The sequence below is a fragment of the Folsomia candida genome, unplaced genomic scaffold (assembly GCF_002217175.1).
Source record: "Folsomia candida strain VU population unplaced genomic scaffold, ASM221717v1 Fcan01_Sc011, whole genome shotgun sequence".
Lineage (NCBI taxonomy): Eukaryota > Metazoa > Arthropoda > Collembola > Entomobryomorpha > Isotomidae > Folsomia > Folsomia candida.
The window spans coordinates 2,523,690-2,547,280 of record NW_019091203.1 but is presented as its reverse complement, the minus strand read 5'-3'; the positions used below and the strand labels follow the sequence as shown (position 1 = coordinate 2,547,280).

At 36.3% G+C, this 23,591-nt stretch overlaps 1 protein-coding gene across 1 annotated transcript; it reads left to right on the top strand.

Annotated features, from left to right (window-relative positions):
- Positions 1-13,032: 13,032 nt before the first annotated feature.
- Positions 13,033-19,818, top strand: LOC118436899 (vascular endothelial growth factor receptor kdr-like). The gene is made up of 13 exons (XM_035855559.1): positions 13,033-13,427; positions 14,087-14,396; positions 14,536-14,719; positions 15,398-15,630; positions 16,137-16,228; positions 16,291-16,367; positions 16,602-16,702; positions 16,809-17,021; positions 17,100-17,232; positions 17,533-17,638; positions 17,717-17,839; positions 18,442-18,653; positions 18,895-19,818. Exons 1-13 carry the CDS (start codon positions 13,089-13,091, stop codon positions 18,983-18,985), a joined length of 2,214 nt encoding a protein of 737 aa, XP_035711452.1. The 5' UTR covers positions 13,033-13,088; the 3' UTR covers positions 18,986-19,818.
- Positions 19,819-23,591: the final 3,773 nt, after the last annotated feature.

Sequence of the window (23,591 nt, the reverse complement as noted above, 5' to 3'; positions counted from 1 at the left end):
CGCAAGTATAAGTTTATGTCTTGCATTCATTAGCGCTACAAACGGATCAGGTTGAATAAGCATTGGAGAAGGGGCAAGTAATGATAAAACCAAGATAAGCAAGACAAATATTATGAAAGTAGTTTCCGGTATTCCCAGCTTGATAAATAATATCGAGTAAAAACCATGTAAGCAAATTGCTACAACAATCGACAAACATGTAATAATTTTCACCAAGTTGTATATAGTGTTGCGCCGTTTTGCAAATTTATTTAGATTTGAATCGAAATAGATTAAATGTAAGTGAAAAAAAGATTTCGCTTTTTTATAAAATTTCACCATTTCAGTCATTCAATTCTTGGTAAAGTTATCGGGGATCGCTGATTACCAACTTTGATCATTCCAGAGAAGTGTAGGAAATATATTTAATGAAGGGTTGGTAGGGAATTTAGATATAATTATGTAACTGGCAGGCTTTAATTTATTAAACACTTCAATAATCGGAACATGGACGGTGGCATGTTTTTGCAGAGCTATTAAAATATGTACATACGTGGGTATGTACATAGGTATTCTTATGTTGGAGAACTCCAGTTGCGTGAAAATATGAAATATTATGTACAAGTGCCCATGTTTATTTTCAGTGAGGCAAATACCGAACAAAGTAAGACCGGGGCCAGACGGAGATGTACATATCTAACTCAAGGGCAATACACCCTATCAAGTATAAAGAAATTTGGGATAGAGGAATGCCGGGGAGCGACCATACCCAGACGATCATAGCTAGGTTTCTCGACTTCATCTACTGTAACAGGAATAGAGTTATAATTATTAATATCATCAACAAAGTTGTTATTATTATGAGATATCGACATGGTTTCAAACAATTTGGTTTCACGGATAAATATGTCGGACATCACGATAAATTATCTTAATAATAGTTCCTGACGATACATACATACGTAAATACATTATCCATCAAATAATCTTGTAACCTTTTCATTCACGTCATGAATATAACTATGTATACATTCATGACAATTAGATACATTACTTCCACAATCCACATGTTATATTATACCCAAAACACACCAACTTGGCCATTTTTCAATTATCCGACGTCCGGCGGATATCCGATAGACACCATCGGATAGTCCGAGTCGGATAATTTGTAAAAATTGTCCTATCCGTCGGTTATCCGATTCGTATTTTTCCTTATCCTATCCGAGATTATCCGATCCTATCCGATCGGATAAGATAATCTCGGACAAAGTGGCAACCTATGCATATTTACTTATTACACTCAAACTTTCAAAGAAGACAACCTTCTGAGGATGATGGAACTCAAGGGATTTAAATGAAACGCTATTAATAATGCTCACATTTCAAATTCTCAATACCTTTATTAACTCGAAAATGATAAACCTAGTCACACATGCATGTTTAATTATTAGCACCCTTCCTCCACGCTCTTAACAGGAAAGACAAACATTGAAAATGCCGTGATTCCCCATTCTCTTCCTTCTATCCGTGGCAGGAAGCAGATCGTATCTCCCGTGAATTTCGGTCCGGTAAACAGTCCCCAAGAATAATTGCCACTGAAGTAGAAAGACCTAACCTTCAGCGGTGGAATTATTGATGGGATCGATCCCTTCACTTTGTAAGGGACATCTTGAAAAAATGACTTGCCGTAGAGTTGAATTTCCCTCTCGATCTGAAGAGGATCGCCAAGTCGTGTTGCCGTCCATCGGTTGTTGTACGTGGTCCAAATATGTCGACATTCGTCTCCAATTCCGTCCAAGAATTGGTTGACGTGATGGCCAAGTTCGTTATATTGAGTTATACTCCACCCGTAAAGAATTTAGACATGCACGTTTTATTTACACATGCAGCAAGAAATACAGGTCATCACGAAATTAATAAGCAACACACTGAGCCTGAACTAAACGGTTTGACTTACAATCCCATGACTTCGAAATAAATTTCTTCCCCATCACTCGGTGCGACCAAGTCTTGCTAGGATTCGGAAATATATAGGGAGTGGTTTCCCTTGGTGCATTTCGAGTCACCAATGTATTGAAGGAGATATTGTGGCACCCCGTTTGCCAGGCAGGTACGAAATAGCGTTATTGCTGCGTAGAAGGCGATTAATAAAAATGTTTTTGCTTCCATTTTATACCTTTTTTAAATAATTAGATATATATGTTGGTGAATGGGTGGTATTTCTTGAGAGAATGATTGATGGAATTCGAGCGTATCACACTTATACAGAAATATGTGTAAACATGCTTAGCCGCACGTTCTCATCTTTTCAGTTAACCTGCAAAATTAAAAAAAATATCAATCGGATTCGAAATAGAGTTGGGTGCAAAATATTTGTCTGTAATTGCTCACGTTCCGAGTATAATGTTAATACATATAATTCAAGTTAAAAATGTGTATGATAATGATCATTTGAAGCATTGTTAAATCATCAGATTAATAATACACTTATGGATTTTAGCTTAGGAATTTCCTAATAGGAAATGAACTATTTGGTTAAACCCATTATTTGTGTCATGACAAATTTTCACCGTCACAAATGTATGTACTTGTCTGAGTGCACAATTTTTACATGTTTATATCATATTCATTGGCACAATGGTCCTCCTGGCGTCGAATTATGGTGGGCTATTATTATACAAATTGTCTAGTTAAGTATGCAGTTTTGCAGTCACAACTGAAAAACTCATTTATTGACTGCACAAATTGTACTTAAACGGCAGCCATCCCTCGTATTTATACCTAATGAGTATTTTTTCATGTTGATTTAATATAACTGACTGATCATGTAAAATATTATCACATTGTGTCAACATGAGTTTCCATCAAATAAATAGTGATAAGATGAAAACGTGCGGCTAAACTTATACCCATTTCTGTATAAAGTTGACCCACTCGGATTTCGTATAAACTATTCCCTCAGAAACTATTAGTACCATTATTATTTAAAAAAAATTATTACCATTTTTACTGTCAAGTAAAAATGGTAATAATTTTTTTTGTTTTTCACGGTATTGCAAAAATTCTGCAATCTAAATTTATTTATTAATTGTGATTGAACTGCCTCGTTAAATTTGCAGTTTTTTTGGACCATGTATATATCAAATATCGTGTGCTCGAAAATGATTTTCATGAATTTTCATGCACCGTTCTGAATTTTTTTATGGGTGTTATATATTAAACGATTAAAAATATTTTGTGCACTAATTTCGTGCAGGTGTTACTAAGGGGTGAAAACCCCTTTATGGAAATGTCTTGTCTGTCTGTCTGTCTGTCTGTCCGTATCCACGATAACTTTAGAACGGATTAGAATTTCCACATCCGGTTTTCGCCAACGTGTTTCTAATTTTTGGGGACGGGATGAGTTCCAAGATGGGCGTTGTAGGTCGTAAGGTCACGGCGCCACGGTGATGACGCCAACGGTCAAAGGTGTCGAATTTTTTGGTGCAACCGTTTTAGACGTATTTTTGGGCGAGGATTTCAGAAATCGCCATTATTTCGACGTGCGATGACCGTGTGACCGTGTGGGAGGTGTCGACTTTTTTGATGATTATTTCGCAGGCATAATTTGGTTTGTTGATTACTACAACAATGCTCATTCAGAATTTTAAATTTTAAAAATACTAAGAATTTCAAAAAGTTGAGTTGGATGTTGGAAATAAGAAAGAAACTATCTGGGAGCATAATGGTGAAAGAAATTTGAAAATCGGAGTTAAATTGGATTTTTGGCGTGGTTTTTAATGAGTGAAAGTTGGAGTGAAAACGATTTTTGGGCACCTTTGGGTGGGTGTGGCGGGCGCAAATGTGGCCATGGAATCAAACCGCTTCAGCGTTGCTGTACATTCATGGCACACTACAGCATACCCAGAGGGGATCGAAATCCAGTAGTTGATAGCACACAACCTCCCCTCCTAAGTTTTATCTATAATTCAAATAGATAAATCAATAGAATCAGTTTGCAGGTGCATTTATAACTCGAATTAAGTACTCTGATTAACATTCCGTAAATTTCTCTTTTTATTTCGAATTTTTGTTCATGATCTAAAATCATAATTTACAGCTTAACTAGGAGTTTGATCAAATTTGTATTTTTCTTGTGTTCCTTGCATTTTGAATTCAAGGTTTTTGATAAATCTTGAGAAAATTCAATAAGTTAACAAATTGACGTAACATTGTTTTATTACTCCAACCCAAACATTGGATAGAACCCAGTAAAATTCTGATTCTGAGAACATTCATTCTGAGATTCTTCATTCTGAGAACCCATACTACAAGCAGTATTATCCGATTAAAAAAATCTGGGTGGTGTAAAACTTTATTTTAAACATGTTAAACATATTTAAAACTAATAATATTTTAGTATTTTAAACAATTTTATGCATGTTGCAGATATGAAAGAATTTTTATTGACTAGGTTTCTGCAACAATTTAAACACAGCTAGGATTCTAGTAATTATTTATCCACATAATTATTGAAGCAGATGCTTACAAAATGGCAAGTTGTGTCGCATAACTGATCTGTACATAAAAATTAGAATTGTAGTCTAACGTTTAAGGTCTTTATGTAGGTAGGTGTCGCATTTGGAACAAATTTTGCTTAGTAATTAAGAGAGGCCCTGAAATGTCCAGTTCATATAGTTAAGGAAGAATTTCATAGACAGATATTTGGGGAACCGGTACTTATTTTAGATAGTTTAACTATTGTAGGTATAAGGCAGCGAGAATGCACTGGCGATGGACTGCATACTTTGTCGTTCGGCATGGTAGATATAGAGTCAAAGCGGTGCATAGTTTAGAGTCCAGCATGGCAAAAGTACCTCACGCCGGCGGCTGTGGAAACGCGAAAGGATGACGGTGCTGGATGCGTTATGCACGGCACGTTCTTACATTGGGGAGAGAAAGTGTATCTAGGGGGTGACGTGGCTTACTGCGTTCGCTAAATATTTTTCCAGCAGTAACCCAACCAATTCGAGCAAAACCAAGTAATGAGATAATCTAATCCAGAAAAAATTGAGATACATAATTAAACCACTCCAGTGAAATAATTAAACTGGCCTCCTAAAACAAATTTTGATTTGATTTTTTTGATTTTTTATTAGTAATCCTTTCTTTTAGCCTATCGGGCTTATGAAGGAGCATAAAATTGTAGATAAATAAATAGATAAATATTTATCTAAAACAAACTAACTACCCTCATAATATTTACTAAAGGACCATCCTCGTAAAATAATTCATCGGCCCTAAAAACTAGAAGAAAACATCAAACAGCATTGCACCACTTATTCTCTATTCCCCACTTTTCTACACAAATAGTTGTAATGTTGCACCACTTCTCTCATTCCCATCACTGTGTAAATTTGTTTACAATATGTACTTACCTTTTGCTAGGACCTGCCGCTGGCCCCTTTTCTTCCTCCACGCTGTGGAATTCTATGTCCATCACTTTCCCAACTTTGTAGCACTGGCTCACATTATGTTGTTCACTACAATATTCACACACCTCTGTTATATTCACTACTGGTATTTTCTCGCACTGCCCCATGCTATGAAAATTCCCACACAATTCACAACTTTGTGTATCTTCCATCCCCTCCACTGCTTTATTGCACATACCAATATGGTGAAAACCCGACGAGACTCACAACCTTGCTCCTCTTGCATAATTACGTATGTACGTATTTCAGATGTGTTTCTAACGACAGACTGGATGAAAGATCAAGTGCATACTGCATTTTCCTCCATCTCATCTTGTCGTTTTTAAACTTTTGGAGACGTTTCTGATTTCTTGGTTTGCTAGCGGCTTTTCATTGTATTCGAGATCTCAGACACTTTCGTCGTCACTCATTTCTAAATTACGGTTCTTTCATTCCGTTCCATTTCATCCTGTCCCATTATTAATCCCATTAATAAAAATTAACTCTAACTTCCTGCTTTCCTAAATTACTTCTACATCATTTTTCCTATACATAAAACTGGAGGACAATGCACAAGTTGAACATATCCTGTTGCTCATCATAAATAACGGTACTTTGTTTTCGTCGTTAAATTCAATGACCTTGCACGAGCAAGTACACAATTGCATTTGTAATTCGTAGACTACAGACATTCTCTTTTGCATTAAAAAAATCTTTTTCCAGTCGACGTTTATTGCCTGAATATCTAGCCTTTTACATTTCTTGCCAAAATAGAAGAGACCAATGACCTGTTATGCACTCAACTTTGCTTTCGAAATTCTGACATTCTCCTTCCATAAATAAAACAACCTTTTTCCCCTCAACTTTACTAACTGAATTTTTTAATTGACCTTTTACTTTCTATTTTCCAAAAATAAAACACAATGGGTTTTGTACTCAAAGAACTTTACCATCTCTTCTTCATGAATAAGAAACTGTTTGAATATCCAGTTAGTCCGTTTTTATCAACTGCCAATCTAATTTGTTCATTATCATATTTTCTTGAATTTTTGTCTTAAATGTTAAAATTTGCTAGCTATCAAAATGTCTATTATATTCGTCATTTCCTGAGAACCAACCACGGAAGAACGGGAGCGACTTGTGACTCGCCGGGACAAATTCTATGTGCTTCCTATTGGAGAACAACATTCCGGTGAGGGATGCCCTTTGAAAAGGGCAAGTTTCCCGTTTGGGGACAATCCTCATTATAAATTCCATCCCATTCTCCCCTTTCTATACAGTCGTGCTCACATCACGACAGTGATTAATAGGGCTGTTTTTTTTTAAATACACCTCATCATATTGTTACTCTCTCTTCCCTTCTTGACCAACGGATCAACAATCAACTTATAATGAAGTAACTTGGGATAAGTGTTATCCGTGTAATAGTTCCATATTGTAGTATATACACGACAGCAGCCGCAGTGCATCATTTGTAAGACAGAATCCTGCGTCTGCTGCTGGTGCAACTAAATCCGACCCGATAATTGTGAATAAACTACTTGTCTAAAATTTTATCTCAACCAGCCTCAACTATCTCTTCCAAGTGCTACGAGTTCTGCCCATTTGTGAGGTCATCGAAATAGTCTTGTGAAAAGGGACATTTCACATTCGCACCGTAGACACTTTGCGTGTAAGTGGGAATCTCGCGAAAAATCAGGTAGAAATCCTGGGCATAATTTACCGAGAAATGTCATTCGTTAATATTACACTTTTTACGGATCAACTGACTGAGAGACGGATCAACATGTAAGTTTTAATATTTGCTTTTAATATTCGCTCTTAAGTTTTTATCATTTGTATGCATGTATGTATTTTATATGCATGTATTTATATGTTTAATTAATGCAACTTTAATTTGGTTTTTAAGTTTTTCCGCTCTGTACTGACCAATTTGTTTTTCGTAAACCCTACGATGAATGGACAACGCCACGGAGATTTATTCATAGAAGGGTTGGACCACTCACATCGGACTGATATCCTGGGGATACCATTTCCTGGGCATCGCGATATACTTGTGGAACCGATCCCCCATTAAGGAGGCGGAGTGGAACAATTTCGGGGACGAGACCGCACCGACATCCACACACACCACCTGGACTTCTTTCTTCGCCACCATTACCAATTTCCCCGAGTAGATTTCCATCACACCCACACAGCGTTCTTCATCGATGTGCTTGAGGAGTTCCCGAATTATGGCTACGATGCTTCGTACATCTATCAAGCAGCTGAATCTGCGCAAGTTAAATTTCTAATTATCTTAGTGCGAGCGACAAGATATTTACTTGCATGCGATAAAGACAACAAAAGTTCACCCCCCAGTACGGGGAGGGGAATTACTACCCACCATATATCGCCTAAAGTAGCTCAGAGATCAATCAGGGAGCAGCGTGGCTCTCTTGGAGAGCCTAGCGTCTCAACTTGTGTGGGAAGAGGGAATGCGTTTCATGCGTTTGATCAAATATTTTTATGTGAAACTGGGTAAATTCGACACAATTTAAGATAGCAGTTTCCAGTAAGAGTATTATACAAGTGAGTCGCTCGAACCAGTTTGGAAGTTTGTCGGGACAAAATATCGAACTAAAAACATGTAGATCACCTGGTGGTGATTTTTTCGACACTCAGCGTCACTAATCAGGTCGAGGTTCGTGGCCCAATAGGGGGTCGAATTCGAAAACGCGTCCCCCCTACTACGAGTTTAGAAGCACCTACTGGCGAGAAAAATTCATGCAATGGTTGCAATAAGCCTCGAGCCCGTGAATTTATTATTATGACAGTGACGAGCAGCTTGGACGCATACAACAGAAAAATGTTTTTTCAAAATTTCCAGAATTATTATCAGATTTTTTGCTTCAAAATTTTTTTATAAATTTTTCATAATTTTGTCGGGCATTTTTCAGAATTTCTACATATTATTATTGAAAAGTTTTTTTGAAAATAAATAATATAAATGTTTGAATTGCGTTTTTGTGTTTCCCCATTTTTATTTTAGCAAAAAAAATCATGTTTAACATGTTTTATTAAATAAACAAAAATGTCTGGTAACCATGCCAACACATCACCGTCACCCCTTTCACTCTTTTGTAGCCATCAATATGCATTACCATCACCAACATCGCCCTTTTTCCATGGTCAGTAGCGTGCATAACGCATCCACCACCGTCATCATTTCACTTTTCCATAGCCGCTGGCGAGAGACACTTTTGCCACGCTGGACGCTAAATTATGAACGGCTTTGGCTACTCTATATCTACCATGACTAACGACAACGTACGCACTTCCGTAGCAGGTACGTTCTTGCGGCCCTATAAACTGGCGGAACTAGGGGTACGCAGGGTACGTCTCACGTATCGGCCCCCGCTAGGCGACGGCCCCCGGCCCTCGGAGCGTCGGGGCCGTACAAATCTTACAAAGTCGGAAGGCCGCCCACCGACTTTGTAATATATGTCTTACTTAAATTTGTTCAATAATAAATGCAATAATTTCCAGAGAAACTCAAACAATGATATCATAATTAGTTTAATAATTAACTAGGATTTATTTAACTAGTAAATGTGTTAAACTTTTGGCCCTCAATCACGTACGACCCTTTACGTCACGTTACTGATTTATAATTTGCCGGAATTTTCATAAATCAATTTAAGTATTTCGCTACTAAGTATTTACATTTTTATGTATTTTATACATTCCTAATTGGAATTTCGCATCTATTTAGCATGACATCAAAACTAGATGTCACCGTTATAGAGGGTGTTCCGGAAGTAATGCAACTTTGGTCAAATGCACATATAAACTCAACGAATGAATTTTTTAAAGCGAAATTTTGGTCAGAAAGGGACAAAGGTTAAAGCTAATTAAGTTTTGCTTCCAATGGTCCGTACACCCCTTCCGCCAAATTTGGAGACGTTTTTGTTGGGCGCTCACAATTAGTGCTTCGCCACTGTTTTTGGTCACCTTTTTTGAGATTTTTGACCACATGTGTTGAAATAAGTTCAAATTTTTGACTGCAGTTTTTCGATTACAATATTTTTTCTAGGATAGGAACTAAAATTTTTCAATAGGTCTTGTATTTGGCAAATTTGGGAACGTTGTTCACCTCTATCATGTTAATTGCATTTGATCCGTTTTAAGGCGGAGCGTGATACTTTGGCTTATATTTAATTTCCAGTTTTGCATAAATGGTTTTCTTGAAGGTGGGAGAGTTGTATTATGTGCAAATAAAAGCATTTTGATAATCTGAGCAGTAAATCGTCTTGCACAGGACGATCAATTTTGGTTAATTTTAATTACTTCAGGTCAAGGATTTTTTCTGCCCTCCTGCTTGCTACTTTTATTTTACTCTTGACTATATTTATAAGCTTCTAGAACCTTCTAGGATTTGATGTCCAACTTCTAAGCTTTCAAATAATGTATGGTGTTCGGTGAGAACTTCAAGTACTTCAGCGAATTTCGCTCCGACATAACAAATTTCTATCTACACGAAGTTTATTACTTTCGGGGCTGCCACACGAATGTACCGACCAGATATTTTTTGCGATTAGTCGTTTTTTGCAGCTCATACCTTAGTATAACACAATAAATCGTCACTTTTGGAATTTCTTATTTTTTAAAGTGAACACAGCTCAATTTCTTGGAGCGCGTAACCACTTTTTCGAGGTAGTGGCAGACGATGGTTGCGAGTTGCTTGGTGGTATTTGACCTCATTTTGGAACGGATAGAGATATCGACTTCTGGTTTTCGGATTCTACTAGATAAATGTGTGGACTACAATATTCACCCAATTTCGAATTTGGGGCAAATTGATACCCTTGCATATATGCATTTTACCAAAGAGAAAATCTAATTTCGTGAAAGGAGGGATGCTAAATAGACGGTTACTGTGGGAAGGGTTTTTTGAGTATTTTAAAATAAATTTTTGCTCATTTAAATTATTTGCAATGTGATGGTATAGAAAATTCAACACGTTCACAATTTTGTATTCGAGTGTTTTTTTGTGCAAATTTGATCAAATAACTAGCAATTATTTTATGATTTAAAATACTATCATGGGTTATGAAGAGCGAAAAAAATATTTTTAACGAGGTCTATTGACCTCCTCCCGCAGTGGAGAAAAAATTTGCTTGGAGGCTAAAAGACCTCCACCCGCACCATAGCTACAAATTCGTGGATGTTTATTGACCTCCTCCCGCAATAAGCCAGAAAATTTTAGGAGACTAAAAGACTTCCTCCAGCAGCAACGCAATGTTTCCAAGGAGGCCAAAGAGCCCCCATACGCTTTAAAAGGTTAAGACGCTCACTCCATTCGAGGCATTGAAACGTTTTGCAAAATTAAGTGAATCTTTATACCCCCAGCCAGTAACTTTTAACAGGACCTCATGGGAACCCTCTCCCACTGGAAGATTAAAACTAGCCCCGTGGTATGTATCTTCCTTTCTCGTGGTCATTATTGCAACGAGTTTTTACCTCGTTCTTGTAAAACAATTGCTCTCACGCGAGAAAGATGTCAACATTTCGGTTGCACTGTGCCTCCTCTTGGTAATATCATGTGCCGCTGCCAAAATTTCGACAGCGATTTCCTACACGTATCACTTCTGTACTGATGAACTGTGCTTCGTGATTAGAAATCTGTGCACAATGAGAGGTAATTGAATTTTCTAAATTACTACCATAGAATTCAAGGGTCGGGAAGACAAAGGTTCACATTCATTAATTGGTTGGGTGAAGTACCATTTTTCTAAACAAACGAACTAGTATCGAATATTTTTTAAAAATCTTTGAATGCAGGAACATTGAATAAATTTCACTCCATTTAGTTCCTATGAATAATCAAGGATTAATTGTGTCAATTACTGAATATTCACCCAATATGGTAAACTGATAAAATAATCTGCAGTAGCGAATTTTAGATAAAATGTATAGTTAGTAAAGATTTATTTTTACATTTTTAATAAATCAATAATAGATAAATGCATATTTATAAATTGCTCAAAGCTGAAGCGAAGATATTTTTTGTATGATCGCGAAACTATCCAGGCTGGTTTAATTTAAAATATGTAAGCTGTTTGCAAATGTGAATACATATTTTTGTAATTTACAGCAACTTCCAAAGAATCATCTAGTCTGACTGGTATTTTTCTCCACGGATTTATCAGCGCTATTATTACCACACATGGAACTTCATGCCTCAATACTTATATTTGGGCTTGGAATTATAGGTGTTAATATAATCGTATTGATTCTGGAAACATTAGATACGCGGAGAAAACGATGGAATATTTGCAAGTTTGTTATCGGAATGCAGACATATCGTCAATTTCATATAATCATTCAGGTTGTGAACACAATTACATCGTGCTTTTTACCTGTTTTCACTTTAACAATTGTGATACTAGCGGTTGTGATGGGACATATGATCATAAAAATGACTGGTAGTGTACCTCACTCTCTGGTTATTTTAGAGATCCTATCCCTTATGTGCAGATGTATTGAGGAAGTCCGCTGATTTTTTAAGGAGCTTAGAATTACAAGGTGGTTCCATGTACAGGAAAAGACAGCTGTACAGTTGCAGACCACTTAAGATTAGGGCCGGTTCATACTTTTATATTCATGACGGCACAGTTGCTAAGTTACTTGAGTTGATTGCGTATTATACTATGTCTTCAATAATTTCGGTATAAAAAGTGTGATTTAAAGTTTTTATATCTGTTACTTAACATGATTGAATAGCCCCTTCGATAAGTTCTGGGCAGCAAAGATCATGTCTATACATTACCAGGTTATTGTTTCTGAAAATTTGTATTCTTTAGGGTAAAGTTATAAAATATTCCTTATTTTGAAATTAATACGTAGCTGTTGATGTATATGCATTAACCTAGTGGGGACTTAGGAGGGAACCTTTAACGAGACTACTGGTTTTACACGGGATTACACGAATTTGAATATTCCTTAATTATGATTTGAGTGTAGGACTGATATATTGGATAATGACAGATATATTGGATATATTGGATTATATAATTGCCCGATAAGTTTATTACTCGTTTTTTAGTCATTAACAACTACTATGTAGTGTTTTAGTATAACACTAAATTTCTTTCTACATGCATACACCCATGTAACCAGATACGTATATTGTTCTCTGAGGATGAGACGTACTGAAATTAATCTGTGTAAATCATATCATTCTCTAAGCTAGCTTACTGTTAATTCTCTAAATCCTCAGATAATCTGTACAATCTTATCATCTCGGATTATGCAAACATGAGTGAATTAGTACTTTACTCGTTTGCTCTCAGCACAATAAAACTGTCAAAACCAATGTTTAATATTTACATAACTTGTAAATTATAACTCCCTTCAACAACAACAATGCATACTTGACGTCTTTACACATTGACATTATATTAAATCGCAGGAAACGAGATTGTGAAACTATGCAATTATAAATCATGTTTATCAAACATTTTAATTTTTGTAGTTGTCACGCCAAGATAAATTTATCTATTGTGAATGTTAGAGCACAATCATGGCATAATTATTTCACTGTCGAATACTCCATGGTACGCTAAACACCGCAATTTTTATAAAATTACGACCACAAAAAGCTGTAAAAATATGGAAACTTTTCATATATCAAGCTTCCTAACCATAGCGCTGTATGGCGTACAAGGGACCCCCTTCGGTCTATCGGATCATCCTACCAGGCACGGTGTTGGTGTCCCGTGGCATGTCCACATCCTCGTGAAAAATAACGACATTGTGAGCATGACTTACCCGGGAGTTCTTATCTCGCCCAGCATGGCAATTACCCGAGCACGTGAATCAATACATGAAGGAGGCAACAAGTTCCACATATTTCCCTATAATCGGTACCATGCCACGGTAGGGACCTCCAATCTGGGCGATCCCTTCACACCAGACGATGACAACGAAAACGGCATTATCCCGATCAATGTAAGTGGATTTATTTATTTATTGGCTGTTCACCAGAAGCGCAAGTTGCAATTTTGCCAAAGTAATTTAATATCTCTCCAAAATGGGGCTCCTAATAATGCAGGAGTCACCTCTTGGCGTCCTTCCCCGATATCAATTTTAGTACATCTATTATGTAGCTTCTAAGGATGTTTTTGCTTCCTGGGAGACGTTTCCTTTCAATTTAAAATTTCTTCCTTTTCTGAGTTTTGACAAATGTAAGAAACATAAACTTTTTTGAAAACTAAGAATTTTACAACTGCATTTCTGAAAGAAAACCGAATTTCAAGAAGTATAGCGAATTTCTGAAAACCATTTTGAAGTTTATCCAATGAAAGTTCAGACAAAATTGTGTCTAATTTTTAAATCGGGTTCAAATTAGAAAAGTGGCAGCGCTTTCACAAATCATAGTTTTGCTTGAAAATGCATTAAAAAAGTCTACCTGATGTGAAAACACACATAGGTATTTACACAGTCTGTAAACCCCAACGATATATATCTTTGTGTTTATCCCCGCTTATTTTGTGCTTGAAAAGCTTCAAGTTATGTATTTTGGACAAAATAGAAGATTCCATACACCTCTGCATTGATTAATAAGGGAATCTTACATAACCCTAATGAACAAAATGCATACCCTTCAGATCACACATATCCGTATTCACCCCAACTTTGACGGTGAGGATGACCAAAATGAGAACAACTTTGCCCTAATTCACTTCTCCAAACCTGTCACGTTATCAAGTCGAGTCGAACCGCTTTGCCTCCCCGACCATCTGGAGCTTGATGAAGAGGATGATCTCGTTGTCACGGGATTCACAGATTTGGTAGACAATCCGTTTCTAAATTTAACCACGCTCTCATCCTCCAGATGTGACGAACTGTGGGTTCAATACTTTAACGAGAGTAACACCACATCGGCAGGAAAGGACGTGTGGTGTGCCGCAATTGACAGTAATTTATGCATACATATTTACATAAAGCTTATAAAATCAAGGGTGTTGATTTAATTCGTCCCGACTGTGTGTTCGCGCGAATTAAATCACTACTAAAATTACTTAAATAAGAATAGTTAAAAGTTTTATTTTTTTAGGAAACAGTCAAACCTGTATTCTTGGCGATGTTGCAGCAGCACGACGTATCAATGGATCTTTTTATTTAAACGGCCTAATCAAACATTTTTACAGTAGGATCCCAATACCTTACTGCTTCGGGATTCTGTTCTACTTTGACCCCATATCCAGCCAGACTTTGGAATGGATCGAGAACAATCGACGGTAAGTATGATTAGGTAACCATAAATGCTCTATTTTTTGCCGGGGCATAATTTAGTGTCACAACTTGGCAATAATTAGAGGCCCGGCTAAAATTTGGAAATCTTCGGCTCCAGACCAGCTATGCTTGGAGACAGCCTAATATAGGACATTAAATAGAGTACTTACGGTACTTTGCAACTTTGCAAAATATATTTATATACATAATGTCTATTAGCCTCGTTTAGACCAGAGTCATCATACATATAACGTATTTTAATACACGTCCTAAATGCACCATATGTATAGACGCTAAATAACCTCTGACAAATCCGCGGAAGTACTCTACTGCTCTATTTTTGTGTAACGATTACTTAGCCAAACGTTTCGTCACCAATCAGGAACTTATACACTAAATACACATGACGTCGCTTTTGACAAAAATTTAACATATTATCAGGATTTCATTTGAAGATATTTTGAATGAAATTGTTTAATTTTTAGATAACCACGTCATGTGGTTTGGTACACTAGTTTCTTTTTGCTATTACCCGTTTGTGACAAAACTTCTCCCTAATCATTACGCGAAACTAGAGTAGTATCATAACTCCGCTGGGTTACGATAAGTTGGTTAGAGTGTACATACATATGCGGCTCCGTTATGTCCATCGCCATTTGTGTATGTTTTTTTTGTTATTACAGATGTGGACCTGCCCAATTTACCTGCAGAAATGGAGATTGTTTCCCATTATCTGCGATTTGTCGCGAAAAACCCGCCTGTCTCGACTGGTCGGAATATTTGATATTGAACTCGGATTATTGCGACCGCTTAAATTACTGTGAGGAAGGGTCCTTTCCTTGCGGTGAGAACGGAGAATGCATTCCTGGTGTGGAAGACTGCAGGGTGGTCGACCCCAGTGGGAATGGATTAACGGGTATGTACCACAGCTAACGGTGGGTTTGTAGGCATGAAGTGGGTTTCTCTGAATTTCTCCGATCTTCCTCGAGATTTTCTAATTCGGATTGAACCACCAAGCCTTCAAATTTTTATAGTCGGGTCAAAAGTCAAAAAGTTATAGCATTTAAAAAAAATATTGATTTCAACTGAAATTAATTTTAAAATCAATTCTGTCACATGTAAAACACAGGTACTCAAAAACGGTACAAATTCTGGTTGATTTACAGATATTACAGATACATATATATTTCTGTGCGTGAACAGTTTAAAATAAGCCCCTTAAAACATGAGAAACCCACTTCATTCCGACGTCTTATAAATAGTTAAGTATCAAAGTTTAATTAAACCCCAACTATTGGAATCTACTTAGTATACTCAGGAGGTACTGATTTCTCGGTGTTAAACTTGTTACACACCTCCTACCACTAAAATTATACAGGAAAATAATACTGGATTTCTAAGAGAGTACATTTGCATTTTTAGTTTACACTTCTGTTGGCATTGTATCCTCCATCGCGGTTCTTGGCATTTGCGGAATTTTAATTTTGTGGAGGAGACATGTCCTGAAGTTAAGGGTACATATAAAGCATATTTAAAGACACGGATTTGATTTCATTGAATTTCGCACATTTTTCAGAGTGAAACAAGAGACCTTAATAAACAAGAAGTACGAGATTTTATAAGTGGAGTAACACCAGTTCCAGAAACTGCTGTGTGAGTTCAAATATTTCATTAATTGCATTATGGGAACGTCAATATATTACGTCATCAAAAAACGCCGACTTTTAGACGACCCATTCACCCCTTTTCTATCCTATTTATGTTCAACGTACACTAGACAACGCAAAATCACCCACCCATCTTTGATAACGAAATATATGAACGTTTCCTGAATCAATTTCCATCACGGATTTATTAATTAAAAATGTGTAAACCTGCGCAAACTAGGAAACCTCGTCTCGGAAGTGTTAGCAAGTATGTCGTCAGCCAGATTGAAACACTTCCTTGGCTCGAAGAATTTGACATTTTGATGAAGCAGTTGCAGATTGGTAGGCACTACACTAAATAATCGTCACCTCTGGAGCGACTTTATTGGATCATGACCCTTTACATACTAAATACCCGATACCTGAACTCATCTTTTTGTCCTAACAGAAGATGAAATTAATCGTGGTTCTTTCGGAATCGTATACGCTGGCTGGCTCCACAGGGACGATGGAAATATAAAGGTTGCCATCAAAACGCACATTGGAAACCTGGTCACAGAATTTAAAGCTTTGCTGTGCGAGGTAAAAATATTGGCGTATCTGGGACATCACGAAAATATTTTAAAATTTTATGGAGCCTGTACTGAGAGAATTAAGAAACGTAAGGTCTGACAGATAAATAAATAGTTACGAGCGATAAAGGGTGTACATACATATGTATGATAACATGTTCTTCTAGGGGAGGTTTACATGGTAATGGAAATTTGTGAGAACGGGAATCTTCGTGATTTTCTGGCGTCAAATGCTGAATATTATACTGATACCGAAACCAGTGATGAGGGTGATGTCTGGAATTCAGATGCAATCAAGGGGTTAGATCACGCATTAATTAGTTATTAATTAGCTTAAGCTACATAGTTTCTGCATTTATTTTGTCTGCCTGTTGTCTCTTGTCTCTCCATCCATCTGTAAGCAGGATTGCGCGAGATTTAGTCGAGATCGGCGTAATTATGATTCATATCGTATACAGTCACGTATTTGCGATAATCCCGAGATAAAGTTACTTTAACACGGGAATTAAAGATATTTCTTGGTTCTATAGATTACTCTCATCCGATTTTAAGCGAACAATTTTCATGGGGAAGAATAATAATAATAACTTGTTTATTAAGGTACACGCTGAGCGATTCTCAATTCGGGGTTGTCAACAGGAACCAACTCCTTCTCTGGGCGAGACAAATTGCCGGTGGGATGGAGTATTTAACTACGAAGAGCAACGTTAGTTTGCGTTGCTACATATAAACGTTTGACTTCTCAATACAGTGCTTAAATAGATTTGATGTATAAAATATTTAGATTGTACATAACGACTTGGCTGCGCGGAATATTCTCCTGGATTCCAATCTCGATGCAAAGATAAGCGATTTTGGATTTTCTCGCAAACTTGATGATGGTGGAATATACCTGAAATCGACTAATGTAAATAATTCATAATCTTTGATACGTACTTTATGACTAATTATTTTTAAAGTACGTACGTATTTACTCTAAACATGGAAATCTCCCTCCAATTTTTATAAAGCTATGAAATTTGCAAAACAACACGATCTCCTAGTTTGGAAGATATACATATTTGCATTCGAAGAGCAGACAACGTGCCCAAAAGTTGACAAATCTTATACTTTACACATTTCCTGTTTGTTTTCTCCTCTTCGGATGCAAATATCTCTTCTAAGTGAGACTATTAGGAGATCATATTCTTCAAATTTCGTACTACGAGGGCCGGGCCATAAATGCGTAGCTGGACCTGGACTGGATGATTTTGCTACAGTTTTCTATTTTGTGCGAAAGATAACCTCATACATATGTACATATGTGTCGCAGATTTAATAGCTTACAAATTTGCTATCAGATCCAAGTCAAGGATAACCAGATTTATTATTCCTTCATGGTCAAGATACGTACTTATGGTCCGGCCCTTGTAATTAAATTTATAATCAGTTCACGCTAATTTTTTTTTCAAAATCGGTGAGCCTGTATACCCTGGGGGCTCTCCATTATTAAATGTTTCTTGATTCAAGGAACCCATTCCATGGAAGTGGCGTTCACCAGAAACTTTCACGTCTAAAACATTTTCGCAAAGTTCGGACGTATGGGCGTTCGGGATCCTGCTCTGGGAACTGTTCAGCCTAGGTGATGAACCATATGAAGACAGAGAATGGAATGACGGTTTTCTTAACGACCTGGTTGGCGGAATCAGGTTACCACAGCCGGTTCTCGCTTCTGAGATAATGTGAACTTCATAAAATAAATAATGAGGGAACGTCCATAAATTTGGTTACCCAAAAATTCCGATTATTCAACCCATTGTGCCCGCCTACTCATGTGTTTAAATAGCATTATGCGTCCATAGATCCAAATGGGGCTGTTAGACAAATTATTTATGGTCCCACTCCTCGCACTCATGACATAATTTATGGACATCCCCTTGAAACAAAACTTACAATTTTTTATCGAATACTTTCAAATTTCAGATACGAGATTATGCTTTCTTGTTGGAACTTGGACCCTAATGAGCGACCAGAATTTTCCGCTATTAAAGTTAATCCCAACTTATTTCAGTAATAGTATAAAGTAAAGTACCATAATTATAGTAGTTGACACAATTATTTATTTGACAACCCAAAAATGTGAACGTCAGCCGACAAGTAAGTATTTAATTTGTATTGGAATAAGGCTTAAATAACACTTGAAAATTATTTATTGTTTAAACATGTAAGTTCTAATCAGTATTTATTATTTAGAGAATCTTCAATTTACGGTTTTGCTAATATTTGAATAATTTGTCATTGCTAGGTTTGTCATAATGTCGGCAAGAATTCGGCTTTGCCTAAAATTGTAGGAGCTAAGACTCAAGAAACTTATTCATTAGCTATATTTGCCAGTATTAATGCAATTAATTAATTAGTATCTATGTATGTATGTTTGTCACCTGTACTTCGATATGTATTAAGCGGAATTGAGCTATGTATAATTCTTTATTAAAACCCTCGTCTTTGGAATTTCATTACTACTGAAAAATTCTAAAAAACTCAAGAACTTTTGAGTTAGGACTAGAGGTGATCTGGATCGTCATTTCTTGAGATCCAATCCTTCCAAATCCATTTCACCCAAAAAATTTCAGATCCGTTCCATCCAAATCCAGTTGGATTGGATCGGGCCATGCATTATCCAAAAAATGGATATCCAGCTCACCTCTGGTTAGGACTAATTATGAAAAACTAGACTTAAGCTACGTACATAAGCAGCGTTTCATGCGAGGCAAATAACGTAATACGTATCACCCTTAACTTTACAGTATTAAAAATAATGGTGAACATTTGAGTAGCAAATGATCTTAACGTTCTATAAAATAATCTACACAACATAAACAGTACTGATAAAGATTAAAACTTACTCTGGATTTAGTAATTAATAGAAAATATCTGCCTTACCATTATTATCGTTGTCGTCCAAGCAAGATCAGCTTAAATTTTTTTATTGATCTTGTTGCTTGTGTTACAAATTTACATAGTGTGCATAACACATATCATACAGAAATTATCGAGGACATTGTGTAATACGAAATCAAGTCAAGTAACCTAATGCCTGTGCCTTTATGAATGTAAAAGTACGAACCAGCCCAAATCTTGATGGGTCTGCAGCTACGCAACTGTTTTTTATGTGTATAGATCCCCCTTGCAAGTCTAAAATCCTTAGAAAATTAGACGATTTCTCCATCACATCCGCCATTAAAGGATATTCTATCAGAACACCCCCAAAGATTACTGCACTTAGCAGTATCTCCAAGATAAGCAGTGTATGTGGTATTGACCCCGCCATTTTTATGATCATATATCCCATTAAGGCAGCAACAACTACTATGATGAAGGTGAAAATTGGTAAAAAATACCAGACAATTGTGTTAAAAACCTGATTGATTATTTCAAGTTGACGATAAGCCTGAATTCCAATAAAATTTTGTCGAACATTCGTGCAGATTAAAGACAAGTCCATATCCAACTTCTTTAAGATCCATATAAGGATCGGTCACGATAGTATGACACTCACGTAATAAAATGCTCATAACTTTACACACAGTTAATGCAATTTCAAAAAAGTTGCATATGTTTACTACCAAAGGGTCTGGATTGCCACACAGTTTAAATAGTAATGATTCAATTCCGCTATCTGCTACAGATTGTATTTTCTTCTTCAGATTTCGCATCAAAATCCGCCCATAGACTGCACCTACTTTCAAGCTGATTCTCTTCCATCTGTTCTTCAATTTTCGTAAGGTGTCTAGCGTTTCTGAAAGCTTAGAATAGTTGGACATAGTCGGCTCTCAGAATTTCTCATTTGGTCGCAGTTGAGGAAAATTTGGTGGGTTTTCATTTTTTGGCACAAATTCAATTTTTTTCAGATGTCGGTACTGAGTGACCTTTTTGGCGCCATGGGACCTTACGAGGTCAGGCCAAAACAAAACTTTATGTTTTTATGATCTTTGGTAATAAACGATTCCAATCCCCCTTTAATGCATGATTTAAGATAAACCCCCTGGTTTACAGTACCCTCCAAAATGACGGGATCGGAACATTGACCAATGCTAGACATGCGTTGCCAAATTCATCATTTTTTGGGGAATTGGTCTTTCTTTTGGACTTTGTCTTCATATTTTACTTCACACGGGTTGGCACTATGGAAAAAATGCCTTCCTAGAAGATTACATATGCAAACATATAGGCTGCTTTATCTGTATTCACAAAGTTTGATCCGTACTGACATAAAATTGAGGAAACAATGATAAAATTCTGGATAAAATTACCTTTGAAAAATAGTAGCGAATGTTATTTACTAAAATATAATAATCTATGTAGGTTAGTGACAAATACGTATATGCAAATCTAGCATCATTGTAATACAGACATATACCTATGTACGTACACTCTAAAAAATAATGTTGCTTGACAAGTGTACTGTTAATAATAAACTCTGTGCGGTGGCAAAAAGGAGATGGGCGATCCATGAAAAGGTCACCTACATACAACGTAACAAAAAAACTTTTAAACTTTGCCAGTATTTAGAAAAAAATAATAGAAAATTATTTTTCCCATAAAATTTTTCGATATTTCACCTCTGTGACCTGTTATTAAGGGTGAAACTGATTAATTTGAATACTTTTGTTTGCTTGTGTGCATGATAAGTTGATAACGATTTAGTCGAATTTAATGAGGGATTGGGTTTATTGTCCTGGGAATTTAAGATTAACAAGGTGTACAATACATATGTATGTGTGCCATTTTTTAAAAACTCAATCACCACAAACACTGCAGAAAACAAGGGATTTCGGTGGAACTAGATTTCGGGGAGCGAAGAAGAAGAGGCGTGATTTGGCGATCGCGCTGCGCAGGGCCACAGTAATAAAATATTATTTAACACCAGTTTATTTCTATTTTGACGTAAAAGTCATTCAATTTTGTATAAGTTGTACGTCAAAACAAAAATAAAGTGGTGTTAAATAATATTTAGTGTAGCCCTCCGCGCTCCCAACCAAATAACCGTGTTTCCTCCGCAAGTCCGAAATCTAGTTCCACCGAAATCCCTAATTTTCTGCATTGTTTGTGGTGATTGAGTTTAAAATTGACCTTTTCATGGATCGCCCATCTCCTTTTTGCCACCGCACAGAGTTTATTATTAACAGTAAGTTAAATTTTAATAATATATTTATAACTTATTTCCTAAAGCAACAAAGATGACACTGATACATGTTTTTACATATATACATAGTTTAACTAAATTACGTAACTTAATATGAGCTAGAAATAAGCACCATGTTGATTTCACAGTTATACCTGATAGCAACGAATTAAATTTTCAAAAAAGTTTCGAATTTTCGGGTTTTTTGACGAAAAACACGAAAATCCACTTTTTAACATTGGTTGGTAAAGGAAAAATTCCAGAATTTTGGGAGAAAAATATCGCACAAAATCCACTTTTCACCATCTAAATAGTTTTCCACAAAATACCGAAGAAATATTCTTTTATAACGAAATTTTGGTGTCAAGGAAATTTATGCAGTACACATATTTGTGTAGTTGGTCGTCAACGGGAAATACAATACTACACAAATGTGTGTACTTTGGTAGCCAAGAGGTTAAACTATTCCAAACGTTAATGGTAAGGTAAACCCGTTGACAACTTCATCAATCACTTTCGCTAGTCCAAATTTGCTCACAACGGAGGGGGAAAGGCTGACACAGTTTTTGGACACATTCACCCTGTCAAATTTCGAATGACCGTGATACGGCAAGACCGGCATTGTATAAGATTGATCCATCTAAATAGTGATAGATCGTATGAGTGAATGCAATTGTGATTTGTCGTTTGAGTATATTATTAGAAAATCGGTGGAGTTTACCTCGTTTTTACAGATAGATAAATTTTTTGAGGCTTACGTACCTTTCTTGGATTTGCGTTGTGATTCTTTATATTCAGTTGATACCAGTGTTTCTCAGCGGTTTTGTCATTTCCAAGCACTGTTGCCCATAAATGCACTACTTTCTCCTCCATAAAGAAATGAAACAGGAATATCTCGCCGTGTTTTTTCAAGACTATTTGGATCCAGTTAATTGCAGAACCTTACAGAAATAAATTAAACAGTTTTATCTGGGGCCACGACTTTTAATTTTTTGATTTTGACGATTATGATGGTATAAGAATAAATCAGTATGCTAGACCTGAAAAAAGTTATCTTTAACAACTTTCATATGCCAAAAACCGAAAATGTAGCAATTACAAATTTATACACAAGTTCCAAAGTTAATTGAATTCCTAGTGAGGCTTGATGAAACCACAAATATTAAATACATTTTCAGGAACAGCATATTTGCATCACTACTCTCCAAACTATATACATACAGTATGTAACAAAAGTATAGCTACGATGACATATTTTTTATCTCGACATGATGCCGTAATATTTCAACTTTGAAACTCCGTACAAAAATGTCAAAACTATTTGCCGACAATTTCCTCGTCGCCGATTTTTAATGTCGCAGATAGGTCAATGGCCAGGATTATTTTTCTAAAAAAATTTGAGGCGTCGAAAAAAAAACTTCGTGGATAATTTTTTTTGAACTTTGCAATATTTTTTACTGGATGCGGCATGCGTTTTGAAGAATAATGAGCTTTG